General features: G+C 53.4%; 11 protein-coding genes across 11 annotated transcripts; 5 read left to right on the top strand and 6 right to left on the bottom strand.

Moving 5' to 3' along the window:
- Window positions 1–164: 164 nt before the first annotated feature.
- On the bottom strand, window positions 165–2,029 carry EV422DRAFT_43690 (Thiolase, N-terminal domain-containing protein). The gene is made up of 2 exons (XM_053067213.1): window positions 1,739–2,029; window positions 165–1,668 (listed from the first exon to the last, which is right to left on the bottom strand). Exons 1-2 carry the CDS (start codon window positions 1,908–1,910, stop codon window positions 605–607), a joined length of 1,236 nt encoding a protein of 411 aa, XP_052926031.1. The 5' UTR covers window positions 1,911–2,029; the 3' UTR covers window positions 165–604.
- Window position 2,030: 1 nt separating this feature from the next.
- EV422DRAFT_43667 (uncharacterized protein) lies at window positions 2,031–5,300 on the top strand. The gene is made up of 7 exons (XM_053067212.1): window positions 2,031–2,194; window positions 2,271–2,769; window positions 2,838–2,978; window positions 3,042–3,245; window positions 3,315–3,509; window positions 3,591–3,758; window positions 3,831–5,300. The coding sequence occupies exons 2-7, from the start codon at window positions 2,325–2,327 to the stop codon at window positions 5,186–5,188; spliced, it is 2,511 nt and encodes an 836-aa protein (XP_052926032.1). The 5' UTR covers window positions 2,031–2,194; window positions 2,271–2,324; the 3' UTR covers window positions 5,189–5,300.
- A 506-nt stretch (window positions 5,301–5,806) lies between these two features.
- Window positions 5,807–6,219, bottom strand: EV422DRAFT_567202 (uncharacterized protein; the record flags this gene model as incomplete). The annotated part of the gene is made up of 2 exons (XM_053072512.1): window positions 5,807–5,905; window positions 5,980–6,219. The coding sequence occupies 2 exons, from the start codon at window positions 6,217–6,219 to the stop codon at window positions 5,807–5,809; spliced, it is 339 nt and encodes a 112-aa protein (XP_052926033.1).
- Window positions 6,220–6,433: 214 nt separating this feature from the next.
- Window positions 6,434–6,785, top strand: EV422DRAFT_567203 (uncharacterized protein; the record flags this gene model as incomplete). Its single annotated transcript, XM_053072513.1, has 3 exons — window positions 6,434–6,498; window positions 6,566–6,671; window positions 6,741–6,785. The coding sequence occupies 3 exons, from the start codon at window positions 6,434–6,436 to the stop codon at window positions 6,783–6,785; spliced, it is 216 nt and encodes a 71-aa protein (XP_052926034.1).
- A 684-nt stretch (window positions 6,786–7,469) lies between these two features.
- On the top strand, window positions 7,470–9,612 carry EV422DRAFT_43759 (uncharacterized protein). The gene is made up of 2 exons (XM_053067214.1): window positions 7,470–7,821; window positions 7,896–9,612. The coding sequence occupies exons 1-2, from the start codon at window positions 7,656–7,658 to the stop codon at window positions 9,428–9,430; spliced, it is 1,701 nt and encodes a 566-aa protein (XP_052926035.1). The 5' UTR covers window positions 7,470–7,655; the 3' UTR covers window positions 9,431–9,612.
- EV422DRAFT_43921 (CRAL-TRIO domain-containing protein) lies at window positions 9,612–10,908 on the bottom strand. The gene is made up of 2 exons (XM_053067219.1): window positions 9,947–10,908; window positions 9,612–9,859 (listed from the first exon to the last, which is right to left on the bottom strand). The coding sequence occupies exons 1-2, from the start codon at window positions 10,793–10,795 to the stop codon at window positions 9,794–9,796; spliced, it is 915 nt and encodes a 304-aa protein (XP_052926036.1). The 5' UTR covers window positions 10,796–10,908; the 3' UTR covers window positions 9,612–9,793.
- Window positions 10,909–11,301: 393 nt separating this feature from the next.
- On the top strand, window positions 11,302–12,821 carry EV422DRAFT_43884 (uncharacterized protein). The gene is made up of 3 exons (XM_053067218.1): window positions 11,302–12,330; window positions 12,402–12,556; window positions 12,616–12,821. The coding sequence occupies exons 1-3, from the start codon at window positions 11,430–11,432 to the stop codon at window positions 12,679–12,681; spliced, it is 1,122 nt and encodes a 373-aa protein (XP_052926037.1). The 5' UTR covers window positions 11,302–11,429; the 3' UTR covers window positions 12,682–12,821.
- A 52-nt stretch (window positions 12,822–12,873) lies between these two features.
- Window positions 12,874–14,015, bottom strand: EV422DRAFT_43804 (ribosomal protein L36e). The gene is made up of 3 exons (XM_053067216.1): window positions 13,813–14,015; window positions 13,531–13,665; window positions 12,874–13,396 (listed from the first exon to the last, which is right to left on the bottom strand). Exons 1-3 carry the CDS (start codon window positions 13,909–13,911, stop codon window positions 13,319–13,321), a joined length of 312 nt encoding a protein of 103 aa, XP_052926038.1. The 5' UTR covers window positions 13,912–14,015; the 3' UTR covers window positions 12,874–13,318.
- A 115-nt stretch (window positions 14,016–14,130) lies between these two features.
- On the top strand, window positions 14,131–17,911 carry EV422DRAFT_43764 (uncharacterized protein). The gene is made up of 6 exons (XM_053067215.1): window positions 14,131–14,322; window positions 14,392–14,534; window positions 14,614–14,827; window positions 14,891–15,120; window positions 15,184–16,981; window positions 17,056–17,911. Exons 1-6 carry the CDS (start codon window positions 14,253–14,255, stop codon window positions 17,496–17,498), a joined length of 2,898 nt encoding a protein of 965 aa, XP_052926039.1. The 5' UTR covers window positions 14,131–14,252; the 3' UTR covers window positions 17,499–17,911.
- On the bottom strand, window positions 17,366–19,380 carry EV422DRAFT_43956 (FtsJ-like methyltransferase-domain-containing protein). The gene is made up of 4 exons (XM_053067220.1): window positions 19,260–19,380; window positions 18,173–19,197; window positions 17,969–18,098; window positions 17,366–17,903 (listed from the first exon to the last, which is right to left on the bottom strand). The coding sequence occupies exons 2-4, from the start codon at window positions 19,165–19,167 to the stop codon at window positions 17,670–17,672; spliced, it is 1,359 nt and encodes a 452-aa protein (XP_052926040.1). The 5' UTR covers window positions 19,168–19,197; window positions 19,260–19,380; the 3' UTR covers window positions 17,366–17,669.
- Window positions 19,381–21,407: 2,027 nt separating this feature from the next.
- Window positions 21,408–23,600, bottom strand: EV422DRAFT_44123 (major facilitator superfamily domain-containing protein). The gene is made up of 5 exons (XM_053067221.1): window positions 23,106–23,600; window positions 22,555–23,049; window positions 22,275–22,490; window positions 21,807–22,176; window positions 21,408–21,691 (listed from the first exon to the last, which is right to left on the bottom strand). The coding sequence occupies exons 1-5, from the start codon at window positions 23,375–23,377 to the stop codon at window positions 21,539–21,541; spliced, it is 1,506 nt and encodes a 501-aa protein (XP_052926041.1). The 5' UTR covers window positions 23,378–23,600; the 3' UTR covers window positions 21,408–21,538.
- Between the last annotated feature and the right edge of the window lie 538 nt (window positions 23,601–24,138).

A 24,138-nucleotide genomic window follows, 5' to 3' on the forward strand; every position in this document is an offset into this window, starting at 1 on the left:
AGGGTCTGATGACGGACCCGACATCTCCCATCATCGACTTCTATCCCACCGAGCTCGAATTGGATATGAACGGAAAGAAAGCCGATTGGGAAGCCGTCGTGAAGATTCCGTTCATCGACGAGAAGAGGCTCCTCGCTGCGTTGGGAGCGAGAGAGAACTAGCTGACTAGGGAAGATAGCGCTTGGCAAAAATACTGGTATCAGAAGAGGCCCGAAGGTAGACAGCCCGGGCAACTTTGCGTATATACATACCAGGTCCCGCGTGGGAGCGTTTCACGACGCGACAAGCTGCTCAAAGCTGAGGGATCGTCGGCGTGCGTCAAGCTTCTCAAGGACACAGTTGATCCAGGATACCGTAAGAGTAATTCATCGACTTCTTCGCAAGCTCGTGTGGCTAAAAAATCGGACGGGTGGCATGAGATTTCGGGATATGAAAGTCTGGCTGCGAGGCTGATTTTGATCAAATGTATGTCTAATCAAGATCCATGCAAAAGGGTATGAAAGTTCCACGCATTCGCCATCAAATAAAAAAATCGCATCTATGTTGTTTCAGCAAGCCTAATGTCTACTCCAATTATGAACGACTGCCTACATCTCTGAAGACTCTACAAACGCTCGATAACGATAGATGAGGCAGCACCTCCACCATTGCACACTCCCGTAACACCAAGCTGTCCGGGTTTGAGGAGGTGCACCAGAGACACCAAGATACGGGAACCAGACGATCCAATGGGGTGACCAAGCGAGACACCACCACCAGCGATGTTGACCTTCGATGGGTCCAACTGCAAGATCTGCTCGTTGGCGCGGATGACCACACTGAAGGCCTCGTTGATCTCAAAGAGGCTGATATCGTCTTTGGAGAGGTTGGCGCGCTTGAGAGCGATGGGGATGGATAGGGAGGGCGCGATGGTGAATTTCTTGGGTGATGTGGCGGCGTCGCCGAAGGAGAGGATCCGCGCGAGGGGTTTGATGCCGAGCGCTTCGGCTTTTGCGCGGGACATGAGGACGAGGGCAGAGGCGCCGTCGTTCAATGTGGAGGCGTTGGCGGCGGTCACGGATCCTCCTTTCAAGAAAGGACTCTTCAGCGACGACACCTTGTCGAACTTGATGTTCTTGTATTCCTCATCCTCGGCAATGATCTTGTCGCCCTTCTTGTCACGGATGGTGACTGGAACGACCTCATTCTTGAAGAGACCGTTCTTCCACGCTTCGGCAGCACGCTTGTATGAGGTCACGGCATGCTCGTCCTGCGCCTCCCGCGAAATCTTGTATTCCACAGCGGTCTCCTCCGCGCAAGTCCCCATGTGAATCTGGTTGGAAACATCCCACAATCCATCCTTGATGATAGAGTCCGTCGCTTGTTGGTGACCGAAAGAGGCGTTACGAGGGAAGTAGTAAGGGGCGTTGGACATGCTCTCCATCCCACCGGCTACCATAACGTCGCGTGCTCCCATCGCAATGTTCTGGTAGGCAAAGATGACGGCCTTCGCTCCGGAAGCGCAGACCTTGTTGATGGTAGTCGCCTCAGTGCTTTCCGGGCATCCGGCGGCGAAGGCAGCCTGACGCGCAGGGGCCTGGCCAAGGTTGGCTGAGACGACATTTCCCATGTAAACTTCCTCAATGTCAGAGGGCTTCAGACCGGCCTTCTCAATGGCACCGCGAATAGCTGGAGATAGCAATGAGTAAGGAAATGCCCGGGTTGGAATAGCCTGCAGCAGTTTCATGCGACAACTTACCAGTTCCACCAAGTTGGACCGCCGACAACTTCGACAAGGACTTGCCGAACGAACCGACGGGAGTTCGTGCAGCGGACACGATGACAACCTCATTGAGACCGCCGGCGGTGGCGAAACCGCGAGCGGCGACGGCCGGCCTGAAAAGGGAACGAGCAGCGGGACGGAGGAACATTATTGCTATAGCTGTGAGGTATAGGTGACAATAAGCCGGCTGAAGTCCTGTCTAATCGAGTCGAAGTCGAGAGGTCGAGGTTGACGAATTCAACTCGAAAGCGGGGCGAGTCGGGAAAAGGTCAAACACGCGCGGATCACGCGGCCAAACAACTTTGCGAACGAACACAGGGACGCTTTGCCGCTGAGAGCACATCAACCGGCATCAACCAGTTACGCCCGGCAGACCCTCTATCTACTATCACAGCAGGGGACTGGCCAACGCAGTGCGTGTGTGCGTGTGTGGTATGGCTATGTTTCAACGGCAGTTTCGGGTTTGAAAGAAACGGTCTATTGAGTGCAATGTTATGATGTCCACCAGCTTTCGGACACCGCGTTACAATGGACTGAACTTGCATAAGCGGGGTGCGAAAGGATGGCCGGCAATAGTACTACCGTCGGAAGGGCTGGTGGTGCAAAAGGGAGGAGCAGCACGAGTAGCACGACGACAAGTAGCACCTCGAAACGGAGAAAGATAAACTCCAGGAATTCTTGTCCCCCACGTCCTAACCAAAAAACGTTAGATGGGTACTTTGGTTTCGCCACCCCGTCTGCAACTGGAAGTCCCTCCGAAAGCACCATCCCTTCCCCGATTGATGTTGAAGAATCGCCTGCTCCGTCCGTCGTACCCGAAGAAAATGTGGAGAACGACGATGGTGAAGAGGTGGACGACGAGACAGACTCGGTGCCTTGGTGGGCCAATAGGAAACCATACTACCAGCGAGTGTTTGAAGAAGCCATCGCGGTAGTTATGGAAGGAGAGGCGCATCTGCTGTGCGAAGAGGAGCAGAGGATAATCGCCGTCTACACCGCCCTGAATGGTCAGTAGTGTGCAGTGAGATGGACACGAAGACCACCCAAATAACATCTGATGGCTTTATGATATCAGTTGAGGCACAAAAGCTCTTCGTCAGGCTGTTCTCCCGAGACCGCAAATGGATTCGGCTCAGCAATCTGAAGTACCGTGAGATTGATCTAGGTGTTGCCTATGAAAGACTATCCATCGAGGCACCCGAGCTTGCTGAATATGGTTCGTCCGCTGACACAATCCACTACCTTGACAACACATCTTGACCGCTCTCATGTCCCTCAGAACCAGAAGGCCTACAGGTCATGTTGGAAATCCTCACCGGAGCCGAACTCAAGACCCTTGTGAAGGAGAGTCAAATCGCATCCCCAGGGGCCAGCCAGACCAAGGCCGCGTGTGTCACCGCCATCCTTGCTCATACGACGGGTCAGGCTCTGCTGATTGGAGACCCACTCAGGCGTATGACTAAACGTGTCAGGGAAGCTCTCGGTAAAGTGTTCATGTGCGAATGCTGCCCGCTCGTGCCCCTCTGACTTCGACGAACGACTCCCTTCGCAGGACCTGTCCTTAGGTTGACAGAACCAATTGTGGATCTCTTCGAGCGCATCATGGTGATCCACTTCAGGTCGTTGGACTTGCTCGAGCGGCCCATGACGGCTGGCATCCTGTCGGAAGTGGAGAAGTGGGTGTTCCCTACTTATACCGTGGATCGGAACAATGACATATTCAAGACGCGAGAGGATGCTGTTGCTTGTATGTGTCGCATCACCCATGGTTCATAAGCGCTCGGTGCTCTTTCCTTTGAGCTGACCAGCGTCGTTCACATATGCGCAGATTACGAGGCATTGGTCCTGCAAAGCAAAATCGAGAAGATGGCTGAGAACAGACAGTCAGCAGAGACACTCGAGTTTCTGCCGTCCGTGGAGCAGCGTTGGACGGAAATTGCCGGGACTGAAACCCCTCTGGAAGGATCTCAGTACTTCCTACAGCAGTTTACTGCCGGTACGTTCCACTGGTGTTACCGACGTATTCCTGCGTTTCTTCTAACCTTCGTCCCTATCATCCTTTGAACAGGACGAGTTCACACTCGGATCCTTACAATGTACGCCCTGGACATCCTCCCCTTCATCAAACAACACGAAAAAGCGATAAGCATCCTCCACTCCCTCCTCTTCCAAAGCACATACGGCCGCGGCTCCCGAGGCAAATGGTGGGACCAACTCTCCCACCTCACCCTCAACTACGGCGGCCCGACAGCAGAACAGCGACAGGAGTACGCCCTCGAGTACTGCGTGGAAGCCGTGCGGGATCCGTTGGTCAAGGGCGGCTACTTGGTCAAGATCCGACGACGGCTGGAGAGGATTGCGAGGAAGGTCTGGGACCGGACGTTTGGCGCGGACGGTGGGAGTGAGAATAGTCCGTGTGATGGGGTACAGCCGAAGAAGCGGGCAAAGAAGGGAAAGCATGCGAAGATGATGAATGGGTGGGAGGAGATCATACCGGGGGATATCAGAAACAGACTGGTGGATTTGACGGTCAAGGAACCGACGCTGGTGGTCGTGGAGGGCAATAAAGTGGATGGAGGCGCGACGGGATTGAAGTCTCGCTGGATCGAGAGCGTGCCGCCGGAAGATCTCCAAGCACAGACAGAGGTGGACGGCAAGTCCCAATCCCCAGAATCCGCTCTAATGACAGTCGAAGAAGTTGCCATCCGCCACTACGCCCTCGCTGGGTACTCCGGCCAACACCTCGAAAACGCCCTCCTCCAACACCTCTTCGGCCTTCTCTTCCACTCAATCCTCTACACCCCCGTCCCGAACGTCTTCCAAACCCGGTTCCAGATCTTCCCCCTCGATCTCTACACCGATGCATTCGCCGACCCCTCCGGCCCGCGTGCCGCCGCCCTCGCCAGCCGGTGCGAGGAGATTGCGGGGTGGACGTCGGAGGAGTTGGTGGAGGAAGTTATGAGGATTGATGGGGAGTTGAGGGGGAGGAAGGTTAGGGCTGTGGGTGTGGCTTGGAATGCGGTGGCGGATCCGGAGGTGTTGGAGAGTTTGGTGGGGTGTATGCGGCCGGAGGCAGTTGCGGCGGTTATGAGGGGGATGGCGGACGGGTATAGGGAACATACCGGGGGGTTGCCCGATCTTGTTGTTTGGAGGGAGGATGAGGTGGAGGCGGATGAGGCTACTATGGGAAATTACGAAGCGAGCAGTGGGCAGATGGATGGTGCGAGTGCCTCCAAACGACAACCAGCAAGGAGGGAGCGGAGCGGAGTCATCAAGCTCGTGGAAGTCAAAGGACCCGGCGACCGCCTTAGCGAGAAACAAATTATGTGGATGGACGTGCTAGCTGCGAGTGGGTGGGATGTGGAGCTGTGTAAAGTGGTGGATGCAGCTACGGTGAAGCGGACTCGAGGGAAGCAGGCTAGATGATGCATTTACATAGGCATGCTTGGGTGCGGATTCCAATTGTTCATAGACATTCTACATAGGCGTCGTTCTTTCTATAACCCTTTTTGTTTACACGATTCTGTATTGCACGTTACATCTGTTCGCAGATTTTGTATATGGAAAGGCAGCTTTGTGATCGGCGAACAAAAGCCTGTGCGGTATCTCGTCAAAAGTTTATCGGGTATTGCAGCTCGCATTGCATACTATGGTAGCCACCAAAGCATTGACGATACTCGGAACCGGCACATGTGGCAAGGAAGTCGGTACTGTACATATCTGCGTCGTCGTCATCGTGCCGATACAACCTGGAGAAGCAAGCAGCGATGTCGGTTTTCACCCGGCAGATGTAATCCGTAGAGTCACAGCGGCTATGGTAACTCGTTCATCGCTGGAACTGTCATTATCGATCTTCAAAGTCCCAGGACCCGCTGTGAAGTTAGAAGAAGAGAGAGAAAGCCGAAATGTAAGCTTTTCGTTCACTGATGCACTTCTCGAAATTGGCCCCGTCACAAACAGAGGTCCTCTTCGCGCTGGTAGTAGTCTCGCTCGCTTGGTGTTCCCTTTCCAGCGACCCTCCTATCCGCACCACAGCCCCCGTACCTAAATATCATCCTTCAGCGATCCGTACCATGTGAGGACGGCTCGTCCCTTTATCAGCGCGGTCAAATGACTCCGTGATGATATCGTGGGTTTCGATGTCTACAGGAGCGTGCATTGTCAGCTTGTCGCCACAAAAGGACAATCCACGTCGTTATTGCTGCGAAACCACTTACCAGCTGTGAAGATTGCCTCCCCGAAGCGGTAGCACTATGTGTCGATCGAGACCCAGAGGGCGCGGAGGAAGAGGAAGACGAAGCGGAGGCGGATGCGAAGGATGGTTGTGCTGTGGATGGTTGAGCGCCGAGAGGGGAACCGGAAGATCGGGCAAAGTTGCTACGTGGCGACGAGCTGCAACCGGATGCTGCTCGTGCGAAGGACCGTCGGGCCCCGGAGGCTGCTGCTTTGAACGCCATTCCTGGACTAGGTGTGCGACGCTGCTTGCGCTGGTTGTCCGATTTCGGAATCACGGTCGTGGGAATAGCGAGTTGGCGAGTCTCCGATATCTCCAAGACCAGACGCGAAGCCACTTGCGCCACATTCCGATCATATAGTCGAGAAATAGTCGAGCAACATTGAAGTTACCTACCGCAATTACCTCTCAGGAAAAGGCATCCAACTCTAGCCGACATGGTTCTTGTCGTCAACAGACAGCAAGTGCTGAAGCTGTACAAGGAGCTTCTTATCTCCGCGAAGTAAGCGTTGAATATATCAATTTTTCTTAGTGCACATGTCCTGACCATAAGTCTTATACACTTGCAGGCTTCTCAAATACACCGACAAGGACTATTACAAGAGGAGGGTACAAGAAGCTTTTCGGGAGAATCAAAATGTGGCAGATCCGGCGGGGCAGGAACGACTGTATCTGGTCAGTTGGGTTGACAAAGTGTTTGGATGTTTTTTGGTATCTCGCTGACTGAACGTGTCTTGTTCTCAGAGAGGAACCTTTATTCTCGAGAACAAAATGGGCGGTCTGCTTTGAAAATGCTTGGTCCCGTGGTGGTCGCTTGCCTCAACGTGGTGGGGGTCGTCCGGGCACAGAGATATAGCCTCCCACTGGAAATTTGGCATGCGGCACCCACGTCGGCTCCAGCACCAGCTTCACCTGGCTTCCGAAAGTCAGCGCTAGCAAACATCGACAGCTTGATCAGTAAACGCCTCCAACGACCGGGTAGTGCACGGCTGCGGACCTGATATGTTAGCAGTTTGCGTTGCCGACAGTTGCACTGCGCACGTTCGGGTATCATATCATTACGCGCGGCACCCGTGGGTCCACCGATTGCACGGCAACCACCTGTCAACTTCGTCCTGGATATGGATCTCCCCTCGCAAATTGGGCGTTCGCAGGTTGCATGGGACAAACGGAGGAGAAGAACGCTGTGGCCCGGAGAGCGCGCTGCGGGACGAACATACAGTATCATGGCTACCGTTCTCCCCGCATCACAGCGTAGAGAGGGGGGAAAGGATCCGATATGTTCGGCTTAGCCCTCTATTATAGGCAGCGACGACCTCCGAACAATCAACGGAGTTGCAAAGGGGTATATGTATGTATATAGTTTGTTCACGCGTCAGACTTGCACTTGGGACGCGTCGGGAACTGCTATTTTTGGGCGCTCCCACAACAATGCCCCTTTTCGACCTTGCAATGGCAATAAACCTTCTTGCAAACATCCGTTTTCGAGGCTCGGCCCACGGACTCCGCCGCCGCCGGTTTTGCAACTTTGCACGAGCCTGCCGACAGCAAAATTCTGGTCGCTCTTTCTTGAAATATAACGGCCCCTCTGCTGCGCCCCGATATCCTGCCCGCAGCATTTCCCCACCGTTTTTTTCTTGAGGAATCGCTAAGAAGATCATGATGGAAGATACGCTTCAACCTATCCCGCCAAGCGTTATGGTCTCTGCTGCAAGCGCCGAACTCGACCTGGCACTCACACCCGACCCGTTTGAGCATCTTAATGAAGATGAGTTGAGGGCACGATTAAGGGAGTGCCTTTCGTTGCTGCAGGACCGCGAATATGGTGGGAAAAATTGTCCGTCCTTAGGCCCATGCCATGAAACTCACATTCCGCTGACTCTACTTCACTTGCCTTAGATCTACGAACCGCAGCAGAAGTCGGCCAGCAGCTCCTCGAAGCGCACTCCCACCTCCGGGAAGCCTACGAAGCCTACATCACCCGCAACCCCGAACGGCCTAAGCTCAACGCAACACTCACCAAATCCAACTCCACGCCCGAATTCCTCACCAACTCCAACGAAAACTTCATCGTGTCCACAGAGTCAATTCAGAACTACGGCCCCGGAAACCAATCAGTGCAATTCGCGAAGCCCGAGTTCCCAAAGCCCGATATCAACTCATGGACGGCGTCAGAGGAGAACGTGCACGGTTCCTCGCCGCTGGGCTCGTTGCCGAGTCTTAAGAAACGGTACAGGTCCGAGCGGGATATGTGGAAAACATCAATGGAGTACCTCTCCGGGCCATCGGTCATGAGATCGGTGGAATATCTCGCGGGGCTGAAGTCACAGTTCTCGTCGTCGATCCCGCTTGCGGCGAAGCGGGGGAGCAAAGATCGTGACGCGTTTTTGAAGAGTGGGAGCTCGATGGGGAGTGTTGGGCTGGAAACGTCGGAGTATGTTTCGACGCTGGAACGGACCAATTTGGAATATCAGACGCAGGTCGCGAGCCTGACTGCTGAGTTGAAGGAGAGCAAGCAGGCGCAGGTGCGGGAGATGGAACGCAATGCGCGGCATCTGGAGGAAGTGCGGAGCGAGCTTGCCCGTGTGACGGAACAGGTCGAAACGCTGGCGGAGGATAAGCGGCGGCTGACGCGTGAGATTAGAGAAAACAAAAAAGAACAACTCTCCACCGAGTTGGAAGACCAGGAAGCCATCACGCAACTCGCGAAAAAGCTGCGCGACACGGAAGAGCGAAGCGAGAAACTCGCGCAAGAGAAACACACTCTCGAACGGCAAGCAGAAAGCACCGCCCAAGAAATGCTGCAGCTCCGCGACCAACTCGCCTCCTTCGACACCATGTTACGCGAAAGCCGACTGCAGCGGGAGGCCTGCGAACGACAAGAGGACCACATTCAAGAACTCCAAGAGCAACTCGAGGAAGCGCGTAACCAGTACGTGACGAACGTGAGCAGCTTCGAGGCGCAGTTGAAAACCGCCAACTCGAATCCGACGTTGCTTAGCCATGGTAGCCTCCATGACCTTCTCTTGGACGCCGAGATCCAGGAGGCGAACCATGTCCCATTGGGGAACGCGAAAAATCGACGCCTAAAGCCAAAGTCGCGGTCGCATCATTCATCAAGACTCAGCAACGAGGTGACGAACGACACGGACGACTCGCAGGACATCCATTCTAGAATATCCTCCACCGAGTCTAGCACCCAAACCGAGACAGACGCCCCACCCGCGCAGATTGATGCCAGCAGCCAGGTAGACGAGACATTAGGTAGCGTTGTGGCCGCCCAAACACCGCAGGGAAGCGGATCGCTGCTCTTTTCGTTGCTGTGGGGGTTTGTGAGACGGTTTTGGGGGGGACGACAGCCGCCTGATCGGATTTATGAGCGGCAGTCGCTTTGGAATTATGCTGTGGGGGGTAGTATGCTTGGATGTATATAGGATGTTTTTGGACACATCCCCAGATTCAATAGAAACTTTCCGCGCTGTATATGTTAGGCGCTGGCTCTGGGAAACTCTTTCTCAATGTGTTGTCCATTGACAGATCTGGATATGCCAGGAACCCATAGGTTAGCGTTGATTGCTTCAGTTCATTTAACATGTCCCTCCCATCCATATCCCTTCCAAGAAGACTTTGGAAATTGGCGGACCAAGCCCGCGCGCCAAAAGCGTGTACAAACAAAAGACTAGGATTGAGGTTCATCAAATACAAAACAGTGTCAAATTCCACAGTCGGAGGAGGATATATGGAGAGAGATCATTTAAAAAAGGGGCTCTTCTATTTCGGGGCGCCGGTGCTGGCACCTAGGCCGTGTGCACAGCTACCGGAGGAGCCCCGGCAGTCGCGTTGGGGCCGTACAATCGGTTGAACTGGGAGTAAACGTTTGGGTAAGAAAATCGATCGCGCGATGGCTCTGGGTCCAAGTAGAAACTCATTATTTGACGCAATCTACTAACCTTCTCCATATCCTCCTGTGGGTATCCCTCGACCGTTCCATCGTTCCAAGGACCTTGGTCGGCGTGGTCGCAACCGCCAGGGCACTCGCATGTACCACCAAAGAACTTTGGCAGGCTGGATTCATCGATAGTCTCCAACAGCGAGGACTTGTACCGGCTTCCGAGGATGCTGATTTTGCTAACGGTCACTTCGTCGAGGAACCCCTTCACGACGGACCAGACTCCCGTGAACAACATCGGGGCGTTTATGATGTACATCTTGCCGAGCATTTCCGGGTAGTGATTTTGCGCGATGCCGGATACCTGCTTGACGAGGTTGGCGACGCTAGGGAACTGCATCAGGGACACGCCCTTCAGGTCGAGGATGGTGCAGCTCTGCTCAATGTACTTTCCGTACTTCTTGGAGCACGCAGGAAGACGGTACTGCACGAGCTTCTCGTACTCGTACACGTGGTTCTTCAACATCCGGTCTATGTTTGTCACTTGGAAGAGCTGGTTCACATCCACCCCTCCCAGCAGCTCCACGTAGATGGGACGTCCCGCCTTGTCCGTCTTGTGGTAGAACCGAGGATAGTACTTCTTCACGACAGGGTATTCGGGGAATTCGAACGTTTTTAGGATCTCGTCTGTGCCGAACTCCTTCCTCCAGTTTTGGTAATCTATCCACATCTTCTTCGAGGCGGGGAGCTGGAACTTGCGGGCGCGGAGGAACCGCAGGAGGACGTGGTCATCGTGCTTTGCGGGATCGTAGAACCCTTCTGCCCCAAGCTCTTCTTTGAATTGCTTCAGAGCAGTCTCTTGCTCTGGCTTCAGATTGCCGACTCGGCCGGACAGATTTTCCGTAGACATTGTGAGTGTTGGCAGCTTACGACTGCAGCCGGGGAAACACGGATGTGCGAGTCAGTAAAGGTCAAATTGGCAAAGCTCAGGCGAAGAGAATCCGAGACCATTCTCCCACGGGCGTCCAGATCCTCAGACTCAGTTGCACACAGTCCTCTGGTCCATGTTCCCACGCCGACCTTCAATCTCCCCGCGCGTCTGAATAGCCCGTCTTCATCTCCCTCAGCCAACCGCGTTCAGCAAGGGCTTACCTGGTTGGGAAAGATTTGAAGGACTGTAGACAGCTTTTGCTTCCGACTGACAATAAGGACTCGAGCGAGATCCGGAGACAGTTCCTGCGAAATTTTGTGGTTCTTGTTGTTGAAACACCGCAGCCGGTTTCTGGGAGAGCTTTGAAGTGGGCGCGGCTGTGGGTTCAAAGGGTAGCGGTCGACGCATGCGCGCATGAGACAATCGGCAGGCGAAACTGGAGAACACGGGTTACGGCAGGACTTGGGCGAAATCTTCTGGCAACGTGCAGGAGCAAAAGCCTGTCTCGAACAGAGATCTTTTTACAGCCATTGGCATTCGGGTTGACTTTTCGCGAGGAAGGCCGGCGCAGAGGTGACGAACTGGAAGCGGACCGAGAGACAGCAACGAAGCAATGTCCTCAGCAACAGCGTCAAGGCTGGGCTTCCGCCATGGTGCCCTCAGCCTGAAGCCTACGACAGCATTCAACACCGTGTGCCAAAGGCTGCCAACAACAGCTTCCTTCCACTCCTCGGCATCCCTTTCAGACCGTGTACCCGCACTCCAGGTCCGCATCTCCCGCAAAGCATGGCGCAAAAACCAAAAGAAGATTGAGGACCTGCGCCGCCGTCTGGGAGACAACTACGCTGTAATCGGCCGCGACAAACGACGCTCTCCCTACACACAAACCAACAGCTCTACTCGCCCAACGCAAGCTCCCTATGTCCCTCCACCAGATCCAAAGATCTTGCCGTTCTTCGCTGTACCAGGAAAGACGAACGTTGCACCGATTGTGTCTGGTGACTTTAAAAAGACGTTGGCGGCTGTGAAGGAATTGCGGGCGAAAGCGAGCGAGGAGCAGAGCGTGAACGAGGCGATGGCAGAGAAGACGCAAGGATCCATTCGTGACTTGAAGATGGCTGCCGTGGAGGATGATGGAGTGTCGAAAGTGCTGGAGGTGCCTCTGGGTGCAATCCCATACGCAAAGGAGAAGGCGCCGTTGCGTGGGTTCGAACTTCCTGCCGATGTCGCTGAACTTCCGACACCGGCGACGTCTGGCCCTGGATATGGGTTCTCACTGACGCCATCGGAGGCCCAGCTACTGTTCTTGCAAACACCTGATATTGTAGCTGCAGGGACACATGGGCGGGCGCCGTCGGAGCGGGATATCGGCCCGAAAGCGCAAGCTGAGATGGTTAGGAGGATCGTCAGCTTGGAGAATGCAAACAAGCCACAGATGAACAAGTATAATGTGGATCGGTGCGTTCAGCTGTTCGGAAGGGCCCCGCATGATACCGGTAGCCCGGAGGTGCAAGGTAAGAATGTGCATGTCCAACATCTCGTCGCTCAGGGGTATTGAATTCTCATCCCTTTTGATTTCGCGTAGCCGCCGTCTTCACTGTACGCATTAAATCGATGCAAGATCATTTGGACGCCAACAAGAAAGACAAGTCCACCAAACGTCAACTGGAGAAGTGGATATCGCGGAGAGTAAAGATTCTGAAGTATTTGAGGCGAACTGTAAGTGCTGTTTGTATGCTGGTTTGTATGCTGGCAAGTCTACACTTCGACGCATAATACTGAAAGATTCCTTCCAACAGAACCTTCCCAAGTTTGTGGAGACTTGTCGCGCGATAGGAGTGGAGCCTGAGACCATCCGTGTCTAGTCATCCATGAAGGACCTCGGATGTTGATTACCCACGCCCCACATTCCCTTGATGGAGCCCAGCCGTGTGCCGTTGTACATGATATATATCATCGCAATCTAGATATCAATATCGAGGAACTGGACGTACCACTGGCTGTCTGGGTTGGAATACTGAGGACGCCGCACGGGAGGCGCTGTATTGAGAGCGCCGCATTCCATGAACCTTACGAGCATCCCAGCGTTCATGGCTCAAATTAAGAGTAGGGCAGAAATGGCGATCCCAATCCGGTGATGCTAATGTCCCTGAGAGCATGCTGCTTCCCTACGTCCGCCCTCCTCCTGATGCTCGGACCTTCCCTGCATCCTCACTTCCGAAAAGTCGAGCCATAAGGCTTCCCCACCGGAGGGGAAGTTCGACGCATTCGATATCCCACGTTCAAGCAATCTCCGCAGATATCATGCCGTGGAAACACAACCACCTCGTTCTCCTCCCTCTCCTCCCTCCTCATTCCTTCCCTTTCCCTCGCTCCTTCGCTCAAGGGCCGACCCTCTGACTTTCGAAACTTTCGCAAACACCCGCATAGAAACACAAAGAGTCGTACAAGTGAAGACTTTCGAAGACGTTCCAATAATGTATTGAGACCGTCAAGAACAGTTTAGTGAGCACGACGGGACTCGGCAATGACAGCGGACATCTCCTCGACCTTTCTCTTGGCACGGCCGAAGGTTCCGAGCTAGGAAGGACAAAACACAATTGCGAGTCAATTGTCGGTTATGCACGGCCATCTCTTCCACCTTTCCTGAACGTTTCGAAAACGTGATATCCCATCTCTGCCCCCTCAAATCTCCCAATGACGGCAACACTCACCCTCCTCTTAGCGAGCTTCCTCGCTCGCTTGTCGGCAGAGTTCTTCAGCAACTCCATGATACGCTTTTCGTAAGGGGCGTATCCGGTAACTTCCCGGACAAGGTCGCGGACGAACTTTGTGCGCTTGGCCAACGTCTATAAATGAAATCCCGACAATAAGCAACACGGAGACATATCCAGGTTTTGTTAAAAAGGAACCCGGGAACCGTGGAGGATCTCGCTGCAGTCTTCGGCAACAGCCTGGGACTTCAACAAATGTGCCCCAACTTGTCGCTAACTTACCCCCTTGCGGTTGACGGGCTTGGCCTTGAGCTCGCGCCTGGTGGTGACGTGGCCCTTGTTGAGGCCGGTGGCGATGCCGGACTTCTGTGTAGGAGCCATTGTATATGCCGATGTTCCGGTGTAAATTTCGAGAGAGATGGACCACCGTTTGGCTTAGGGAATTGCGCTGTTCAATCCAGAAGCCGAATAAAATAGGAGTCACGATCCAGGCCGATCACGTGATTGGTTGCAACGCGAAGCTTGGGTACTCGCCAGTGGGGAATGCAGGCAGCATTCGAAATAGGAGCACGAATTGCGTGCGCCAGTATAAGATATAGGAAGAGGTCAGGTCCGTTCAAAAATCAAGAGCCTGAGGAAGAGAGAGAGAGAAGCAAAGTGTATCAACGAGGTATCAGTGATCTACCGCGGAAAGAAAGGATCGCCAACGAGAAGTTTCAACGATGTTGCGCAACAAAGCTTTCATTCGAAAGACCAAGCGAGGAACTGTCGTGAAGATCGTTAAGGAGCATTGTATGTTCCCTGGTGCTCTGGAATAGTCTGAATGCCGTGGCCGAAAACCTTATCCCCTTTTGCTTGTAGACTTGCGAGATGACATCTATTGCGGAGCAACGACGTGTGCTGTGTGTGATCAGTCAGACCCGGTCCTCGACTCTCCGCGAAGTACTAGCAAGTTCAACGCTCCCCATTTTATAGTCCCCGATACAAATGTTCTGTTCCATCAGGTATGGCATAGAGACTGCTTCATTTCCTTGCATACGCTTCGCCTCACAGGCTCACATTTGTTTCATCCCGCGCAAACAGATTGATGTGATGGAGCACAAAGCTTTCACAAATGTGATCATACTGCAAACCGTACTGGACGAGTTACGGCATAGGAGTATGCCAGTGTACGCCCGTGTTCGCACCTTAATAGCCGACCCAGCACGCCGATTCTACGTGTTTTCGAACGAACATAATCGCGAGACCTACATAGAGAAGAAGAAGGATGAGTCGCCGAATGACAGGAATGATAGAGGTACTTTACTAGGTAGATAGCGGTGGGAAGCTCTGAACAAGACTAAATGATGGTCCTTTGCAGCGATCCGGACGGCAGTGGCGTGGTATTCCGTACATTTGCGAGGGAAGCCAGCAACGGTGTTGGTCACGGATGATGCGGATAACCGACGGAAAGCGTTGGCGGAGAAGCTTCCTGCCTTCTCAGTCCGCGATTACGTCTCCTCATTGACGGAGTTTCCCGAACTGGTGGATATGGTCGCAACTGTGAACGAGGAAAATGTGGACGAAGAGGACAAATGGTCTTACGCCGAGGTGAGCACAAGTTCTTTAGCATGCAAGATGCGTCAACGAGGGAGCTCATTCACCGTTTTACAGCATCTGTCCCAGTCACAAATCCAGGCGGGCTTGCGCTCAGGCGCCTTCCTTCAGGGAAAGATCGGTATCAGTCAAAACAACTTCCTTGAAGGGAGCATCTTTGCGGAAGTGGATAAGGAGGAGAAGACCGTCATCATTTTGGGAAGGGAACACCTGAATAGGGCCATCCACGGCGATATCGTCGCGGTACAACTGCTTCCGCGCGAGCAATGGAAAGCACCCGTAGGGGTCATCCTCGACGAGGAGCAAATCGATAAGGAAGATGATGAGGATGTTCAGGCGGAGGATGCAAAAGCAGATGACGCTATGGATGTCGACGGTGCGGCAGCGGACCGTGTGCCCATGGCGAAGGTCGTTGGGATCATCAAGCGGAATTGGCGCCCACTCTGCGGAACGATCGAAAAGGCGTCAGTGCGATCATCCGGGGGTGTGTCAACACAGCAGGCCGTATTCTTCTGGGCCATGGACAAGAAGATTCCCAAGATCAGGATCCGGACGCGGCAGGCTGACGAGCTGGTTGGACGAAGAATCATTGTGACCATTGATGGCTGGGCAAAAAATTCGCGATACCCGTCGGGACACTACGTGCGGACGCTGGGAGATGTCGGAGACAGGGCTACCGAAACGGAGGTTGTGTTGCTGGAGCACGATGTGCCTTTCGCGCCATTCTCGGCGCAGGTGCTGAGCTTCTTGCCGTTGGAAGGCGAAGACTGGATCGTGCGTGATGAGCATATGGCAGGGAGGGAAGATTTCCGCCACATGGATATCTGCAGTATTGATCCGCCCGGATGCACAGATATTGACGATGCTCTTCATTGCCGACCACTTCCGAACGGCAATATGGAGGTCGGTGTGCACATTGCCGACGTCAGTCACTTTGTGAGGCCTGACAATGCTATGGATATGGAAGCAAGAAGGCGTGGTACGACAGTCTACCTCGTCAACAAGCGTATTGACATGTTACCGGGTCTTCTCGGGACCAATCTCTGCTCTCTTCGCTCGAACGTGGATCGTCTCGCCTTCAGTTGTCTATGGGAAATGACCCCAGATGCAAAGGTTCTTAACGTGCGTTTCACCAAGAGTGTCATCCGTTCCAAAGCATCTCTTACCTACGATGAAGCGCAAGCACGCCTTGATGACTCTACACTCACCGACCCGGTGAGCACTGGTATCAAGCTCCTCAACAAGCTCGCGAAGAAGCTTCGCGCTAAGCGTTTGGCAGCTGGTGCCATCACCCTCGCCTCGCCCGAAGTTCGTTTCAAGCTCGAGGAAGACCAACAGGACCCCGTCGACGTCGAGATGAAGGAGCTCAAAGACACCAACGCCCTTGTCGAGGAGTTCATGTTGCTAGCTAACATCTGGGTAGCTCAGAAAGTTTACGAGGCTTTCCCGGAGAGCTCCATGCTTAGAAGGCATCCAAAACCACCTGCCAGCAACTTCGAAGGCTTGCAGAAGGCCGTCGGCGAGCTCGGGATCACCCTCAATGTCGACACCAGCAAAGATTTAGCAGAATCTCTCGACCGCGCTGTAGTCCCAAGTGACCCCTATGTTAATCAACTCATCCGTATTCTCACCACGCGGTGCATGATGCAGGCTGTGTATTTCTGCTCGGGGACCGTACCGGAACAGGATTTCTGGCATTATGGTCTTGCCAGCCACATCTACACGCATTTCACATCGCCTATTCGCCGTTATGCGGATTTAATTGTTCATCGGTTGCTTGCTGTGGCGATCGGGTATGAGAAGTCGTATGCCTCGGAGTTGGTGGATAAGATGAAGTTGAAGGATCTGAGTGATGGTGAGCCCCGATTTCTCCCAACTGCGACAGGGTCTCTGATATATTGTAATGCTCACTATCTTCTGCTCACGCAGTTCTGAACTACCGTCATCGCCAAGCACAACAAGCATCCCGCTCCTCGGTGGAGCTCTTCACAAACTTATTCTTCAAAGACAAAACCGTCCGCGAAGAAGCCTACGTCATCCGGGTCATGAAAAACGGTTTCTCAGTTCTGATACCCAAATACGGCATCGAAGGTTACGTCTACGCATCTCCAGACGACACATCATCACCGTCCACCGACGTCAACAAGAACAACAAGCGACAGCGGGACGCGGCGCCGGTTGTCAGCCCGTTCGTGTATGACGCGGAGCGGAATAGGCTGATTGCGGGAGAGGTCGAGATTAAGCTGTTTGCGAAGGTGAAGGTTTTGGTGTTTGTGGAGGAGGCGGGAGGCGCTGCGAGAAGGAGCAGGCTTTGTGTGAAGCTGTTGGAGCCGTTTGTGGAGGGTGTGAGTGTACGGGAGGTGGCGCGGTGAGATGTAGGTGATGAGGCAGGTCACGTTTCACTCCTCCCAGTATTGGACAATCGTTTAGGGAAGTTAGTAGCTTTTTCTGAAGTAGGTCAATTTCGATCCGATGTACTCTGGTATTTTGTACAGTAGACAGGAGACCTATTTAATGAGATGTGGCCGCCGCGGATGCCTACTTCAGTACCTACGATGCGCCTGCGCCTGGCCATGATCTCTATGCCCGTGTCGATAAGGATCATCTTGTCTTCGGTCCCTATCCCTATTCCTATCGCCATCCCCGTTACGGCCTCGGTCATTCCCGCCATTCCGACTATAAGGAGAGAACCGATTATTGTGGGCAGAAGACTGGTATCGTCCGTCGTTGTTCCTGTCTCGTCCATAGGGTGTATCTGGTGGTGGCCTCCTGCTTGCCTGAAGATCGCAACGCTGTTAATGATCTGCTCATGCGCGTGGGAGACAAAGCTCTGCACCCGTACCTGCGGAATTGGCAGCTTCCATTCCTGTAAACATCTCCGTCTTATACCCTCTTGATCGTATTCGGGCCTTGCTTTATCATTGGCGTATTTATAGAGTTCTTCCAACGCTTCCTTTTGCCACATCGTTAACCTAGGGAAGATATGATGCATTCATTCGCCTCGCTCAACGGTATACCCAATGGTATGGGTGGGCTCCAAACCTACCTCATATTTTGCGACTTAATCGGCCCGATGAGACCCTTCTCTTTCATCACGATCTCTGGATCGACAATATGTACAACCTCCGTAAGCCCATTCTTGATCTTCTCTTCGCGGGGCAAGAACCCAGGTTGCTGCGTCGCGTGGCTCGAAATGATCGGTTTGGCAGCGTCGTCCCCTTTCAGCTCATTGAACTTATCGTTCACACCAAATAGGTGCTGCAAGACTTGCGCGTTAGGTTTCGCGCGTAGCGACCGGCATACGATGTAGCGCTCAGAATTGGCCGGACGGCTGGTGAAAGGCTTCACTATGGCGATCTTCTCGAACATTCGGTACAGGATATATACAAGCTCAACCATAAACGGCGTATACAGATCGAAAACCTTGAAAAGAAAATCGCCGTGTTCCCGCAGGACAGAAAGCCCAATGAGGACTTGACACAGCAGGATCTGACGTGAGTGATCTTCCTGGTTCCACTCGTCTCCTGTCACGTTGAAGCCCCCATCGCATGTGACCAAATCTACGCCTTCGGTTTGAGACCCAGCTTCAACAAGATCGACAAAAGCCTTGATATTTGCAGTTCGATAAACGTCCCCGGTTTGGTCTGCTCCGTAAAACGGCTGGAACCGATTGGGCACATCGATCGCAGGATCCATCTTCTCCAGAGCAAAATCCTGTTCGCCTTTCAGCGTCATGCCCCATCCTTTCGCCTGCAAACCCATCTGCTTCGTCCGCCATAGTATGTACTCCGTGAACCCTCCTGGTCCCGAACATAGATCCACAAAGCGGAACTCCCCGTTCGCACATCGCTCCCGCGCCCGATCCAAAAATTGGCACAGTGCGTCCAGGTTGGCCATCTTGACGGCCGACCGGTTCACGAAAATTGATCTTCCCACGAGCTCGTACGGGTTTGCGCGGGATCGGGCATAGTGCAATGCTTGCGGCGTTAGGTCGTGGACTTTGACTTTTGTCTCGTAGAGCTGGTTCACAATCTCTTTCATGCAGAACAAGCTGTAGTCCAATTCCTTAACCTAAAGTAGCACCAGGATTCAGTGCCTGATAACACTGAGCTCCCGCATATGCATAAACCTACCGGTTCGACAGTGCAAGCCAAAACGTCCACCCATGTCGTGTCATCCAATGGCAGTGCACAGGTGAGCCATTGCACAGCTTGTTGATGAGGTATCGTTATGTCATCCCGGTAGACTGGCGTCGGTGGTCGTTCCACCTGTCTGGAAGCGTCGCGGCCATCTCTCCCACCTCTGCCATCCCTTGCATCATCCCGCTTCCCGCCACAGCTTCGGTGCTCACGGGGCGGGGTTAGGCGCGGCAGAGGAACCGGAGACACTAGCGGGGTTGCAAGGTATTTTGGGTCACTCAGATAAAGGTCCTGTGTTTCCGCCATCTCTGATAGCTCTGGATCGGTGAACCTCCTTGTGCTTTAACTGGCTATCCTTGTGTAGCGAAAGGGGTCTGGATCTGGACCAGCGTTCTAAGACCGACACAGCAGGCTCCACACCCGCACGTCGTCACTGCACCTGTATCCGACAGTTTGGGTGGTCTAAGGCGTTAGACTTGAAATCTACTGGGCTCTGCCCGCGCAAGTTCGAAGCAGCAACAAATAGCGCAAAAGGCGATGGGTGTTCACAGCGCTGCAACCTATCAGTTAGCCCACTCGCCTCACACATAAGCATCCCGCAACTTTCATAGCTGGTCCCATTTCTGAGAGGTCACTTGTCCACACAGTTGAACAGGCTGTTGCTCAATCCACATACCTTGCTTCACTCGGTGTGGTAGGCGGGGAAAAGATGTTATATCATATATTGGGCTGTCGGTCGAGCGCAGCGAGCCGGCTTCTAAAGTATAAGAAAAACTACAAGGAAGTCGCATGACTGGGGAATAAACTAGCTAAGAGTTAGGGTTTCGGTTGGGATTAGGGTTCGGGGATTAGGGTTCGGGGGTTAGGGTTGCGGCGTCGACTCCACACCGCACCACAGCGTTATCCGCAAAGGCCGGGCGGAAGTGATGCCGGCGAGAACTCGGCCGCTTTAGAAGCAGGCACGTTCTCGGTGGAGGTGTCAGGTCGGGCGGGCTGAGGACGAGAGCTTTACAGTTTGGTAGTAGCTTGCTTACAGGTGTCGGTTACTTGCTTATACGGGTCCGTCGCTGGCTTGCTTGCGAGAGTGGTGTTCTTCAAGTGGTTTCAAGTGCGCTTTTTCGTCTCCGCTTTCTCGTCTGAGCGGTGTGGAGGCGATTCTGTCAGCTAGTCCCAGCGTTTTTCGACAGCTCCAGGACGGGGGTATATGTAGAATGCTTACCGCAAAATCGCCTTGTGAGGTGGCCAATATAATGGAGTGCCGGGAGGCGCCGCGGAAGACTCTGCTTTGGGGAAGGAAGTTGAGAGGTTGAGAGGGTGTCAAGGGTAACTTTCAGAATATCAACAAGAGTGTGGGGTCACGTAAGGGCGGTGGTTATGACATTCTGTCGAATTACTGCCAGGGTTGCACCTTTATATAAGAGGTTCTGAGCAGCTGCGTGTGTCAGTCTTGAATATCGAAAACTGATGTGCTATGCACGCGCAGGTTTGAATCCTGCTGGTGTCGTTTTGTCTGTAGTTAGTGTGAAGCTTCCTTTTGCTGCCACTTGCGCATGTACGCCATGCTATATATAATGGGAATTGCTAACGACGCTACTATATCCACGCTACAACAAAGGTATGCTGTATCTACTACAGACGCTGAGGAGGTCTCGTATCATGATTCGACTGCCAGGAGGTCTTTAAGGAGGGGGACCTCATGCAATAGGTGATAGGGGTTGTGCTCATAGTAGATAGCATAGCTTTGTTGGTCTTAGAAAAGTGCGTTGGAGTGTTGTGTGCGTTGGACTGTCCGGCACTCACTTGCCCGGCTTCACGCAGCGCGGGAAGTACCGGGTCGAGTATGATACGGGGCTTTTGGCACGAGTATTTGCACAACCTTGAAACCCCACGGCGAGGACGAGCAGGCTGAGCAAAAGGCGTATGACGGCGTAGAGGTTTTCTGAGTCCCGTTCTGTGGCGCTCTGCGTCACATGTATGTAGACACCAGCCGACAGTCTTGAACTGATGTGCATAGGGACGTATCTTGCTCTCGTCGTTTTGTCCGTTGTTGGTGTCAACAAGCTAGCTCAGCTAGCAAAGTAACATTCCGATAACCGTGTACATAAAACTAGGACCTAAAGCTATCATCACTTGCGCATGGACGTCAAGGTGTCCATGGCCATCACTTGCGCATGGGCGTATAGATGTCTACATTCTATGATCTAAAAGACATCAGCGCTTAAATCGAGTATCGCGCACAAAAAAGACGGCGACATTCTATGATCTAAAAGACATCAGCGCTTAAATCGAGTATCGCGCACAAAAAAGACGGCGACAAGCATGGCAACGGCTGCCAGGGCCGCTCCGAGAATGAAAGCGCCTCGGTATCCCCGGAGTCGATCGGGATTAGGCCCGTGATAGTCGCCAACTTGAACTTCCACTGTTGCCTACGGGCCGAAGAGCAGCAAATATGAGTGGGAGTTCAACGGAAGAAGGTCGCTCAATAGGAGAGAAAGACTCCGGAAACACCAAACCAGAAAGGTACACCGCAAGGGAACTTACCGCCAGTCCAACTCCGATGCTTAGCGAGTACAAAACGGCGGTTGAAACCATGCTCCCTGCAACTCCTTGAAGTTCCGGTGCAACAGCGTTCGAAGCCATAATCGAAGCGCTAGCAAAACTGAGATCCGGGCCGAAGACAACAAGGCATAGCAAGATGAAGACGGCTGCCCAGTAAGACTGTTCAATAGGAACGAAGATCATCCCGAAGCACCCGATGAAAAAGGCGGTCATCGATACCCCAAATACATATTGGGCCGGGACGCGAGGCAGAAATGCACCAACGCAGAAAGTAGCGACGGCCCCACCAATCATAAGTGGCACAAGCTCGGCTGCAACGGTCAGCGGCGTCAGATTGCGAAAGTTGAGCAAACTAAGGGAGAGGAAAGATTAGGGTTCGCACTCTTTCTCCGGGAAACTGTCCGTTTAAACGAGACAATGCCAGGCGGCGTCGCAGGATTCAAGACTTACAAAGTTGTAGTGTACCAGAGAAAGATACTGAAACTAGCCCAGCCGAAGCACATGCAGATGATGATGGGAGTGAAACCCGATGCCTTCCAGATCTTCATAGGCAAGATCGGCTTCGACGCCTTGCTTTCCGCGTACACAAAGAGCGCACCCGATAGGACGCCCATGATGAGAAGAATGTAAATATACGGCGTGTCCCAACCTTTTGCGGGTGCGTCACTGAAACGGTCGATTAGATTGCATTCGGAAGGTGCGTGAACGAAGACGTGAAGATGGGACTTACTTGATAGCATAAGAGATCAAGATGAGGCAAGTGAGGCCGAGGATCGCGCCGGCCCAGTCGAAATCTCTATCCGACGGGTCTCCCCGGCTCGACTCGGCTGGAACGTTGAAAAATGTAGATCCGGCGACCGCGAGGCACATGAACCCCCATACATAGAAGGTCCACCTCCAGGTGGTGTACGTTGCGAAGATGGCGCCAACAACGCCGCCGAAGAGGTATCCACACGGCGCAAGGAAACCCAGAATTGCAAAGGCAATGTTCTTGCGCGGCGAGATGCCGTACGTGATCCCGAGGAGGGCCATTGAACTTGGACCCAAAGCGGCCGCTCCGATGCCCGCCATTGCACGCGATGTGATGAACATGCTTTCAGACTTGGACGCGCCGCAAATGAATGTCCATAATGCCATCCATAGCCAGCCAGCGATGTACACCTGCTTGTGGCCGAGCATGTCACCGATCCGGCCGGCGATCAAGACCAGTGCTCCTCCTGTCAGTCTGTACAAGTATGTTACTAAACGGCCGTCGGAGTATGTAAATGTGTGCTAACTTACGAGAATGCGGCCATGAACCAGGCGAGAGAAGCAACATCAGATGTGCCGACTCCAGCAGCGATCTGGTTCAGTGTAAAGGTCGTGTTCCCCAGCGCCCCTACTGTAAGGAGTTGGGATGCGGCGATGCAAGCAATGAATTGTGCTTCGTGGAGCCCATTCCGAAAAACGGCAGGCCGGCTACCATCTGCTCCTTGCGATGGGGATTTTCCTCCCGATTCCACGTCAGAAAGTCGATATGGAAGTTCGGACAGGTTCTTCTGCGCTTGTGACATGGTCGTGAGATTTGCAGGAGGCGAAGTGGTAGGACGAGATCAAGGTGGGTCAGCAGATGGAGGACGTCCCTAGAGCTTTGATGTCCTCTTTATAGGGCCTCGCTTCGCACGCCCCCGTCCAATCCCAGCATCTCCGAAGCAGACAGTTCCGACATAGTTCCGAAATAGGTCCGATCCCGAAGGAAAAAGAGGAATCAAATCTTAGGGCAATCATGATGGGGTTCGGAGTTGCAGCCCCGGTGATGCAGTGGGCATTTGTCACAAAAGCTGCAAAAAGAAACTACCGACCCCGACAGCGTTCCGAGTGCGGTCAGTCGGGCGCATGGGCGTGAGCTTTGACGCGTTAGCGCTGGGGGGCTGGGACGCGTTCTGTCTTCTGACAAGACATCTATACGACATGCTTGTCCACGAAGTGCGACCGGCCAGACGCCCACGACCAAGAGTGTTCAAGAAATTGGGAGGCTTTTGAGGTTTTTGTCGTTCAGACTGAGGCAGATGTATGCCAAAGCCCTCTCGTCCTTCCTCTCCATCGACTCCTCCTCCTCCCCTTCAGCCCCCTTTCCCTGCAAGCCAACTCCGGAGAGTTCGGACTCCGGAGAGCCTATGATGATGAGAAAGCATCGGAGCTTCGGAGGCCCGAAGAAGGCAAATGCCGAACACAAGTGCTGGATGCACATCTACGGGGAAATGTGGAAACGCATTCGATGACGGAAAGTGTATGTATATTACCCCCAACGCTGAAACGGCAGCCACTAGTAACA

Source organism: Fimicolochytrium jonesii, assembly GCF_025526975.1.
Source record: "Fimicolochytrium jonesii strain JEL569 chromosome Unknown EV422scaffold_10, whole genome shotgun sequence".
Lineage (NCBI taxonomy): Eukaryota > Fungi > Chytridiomycota > Chytridiomycetes > Spizellomycetales > Powellomycetaceae > Fimicolochytrium > Fimicolochytrium jonesii.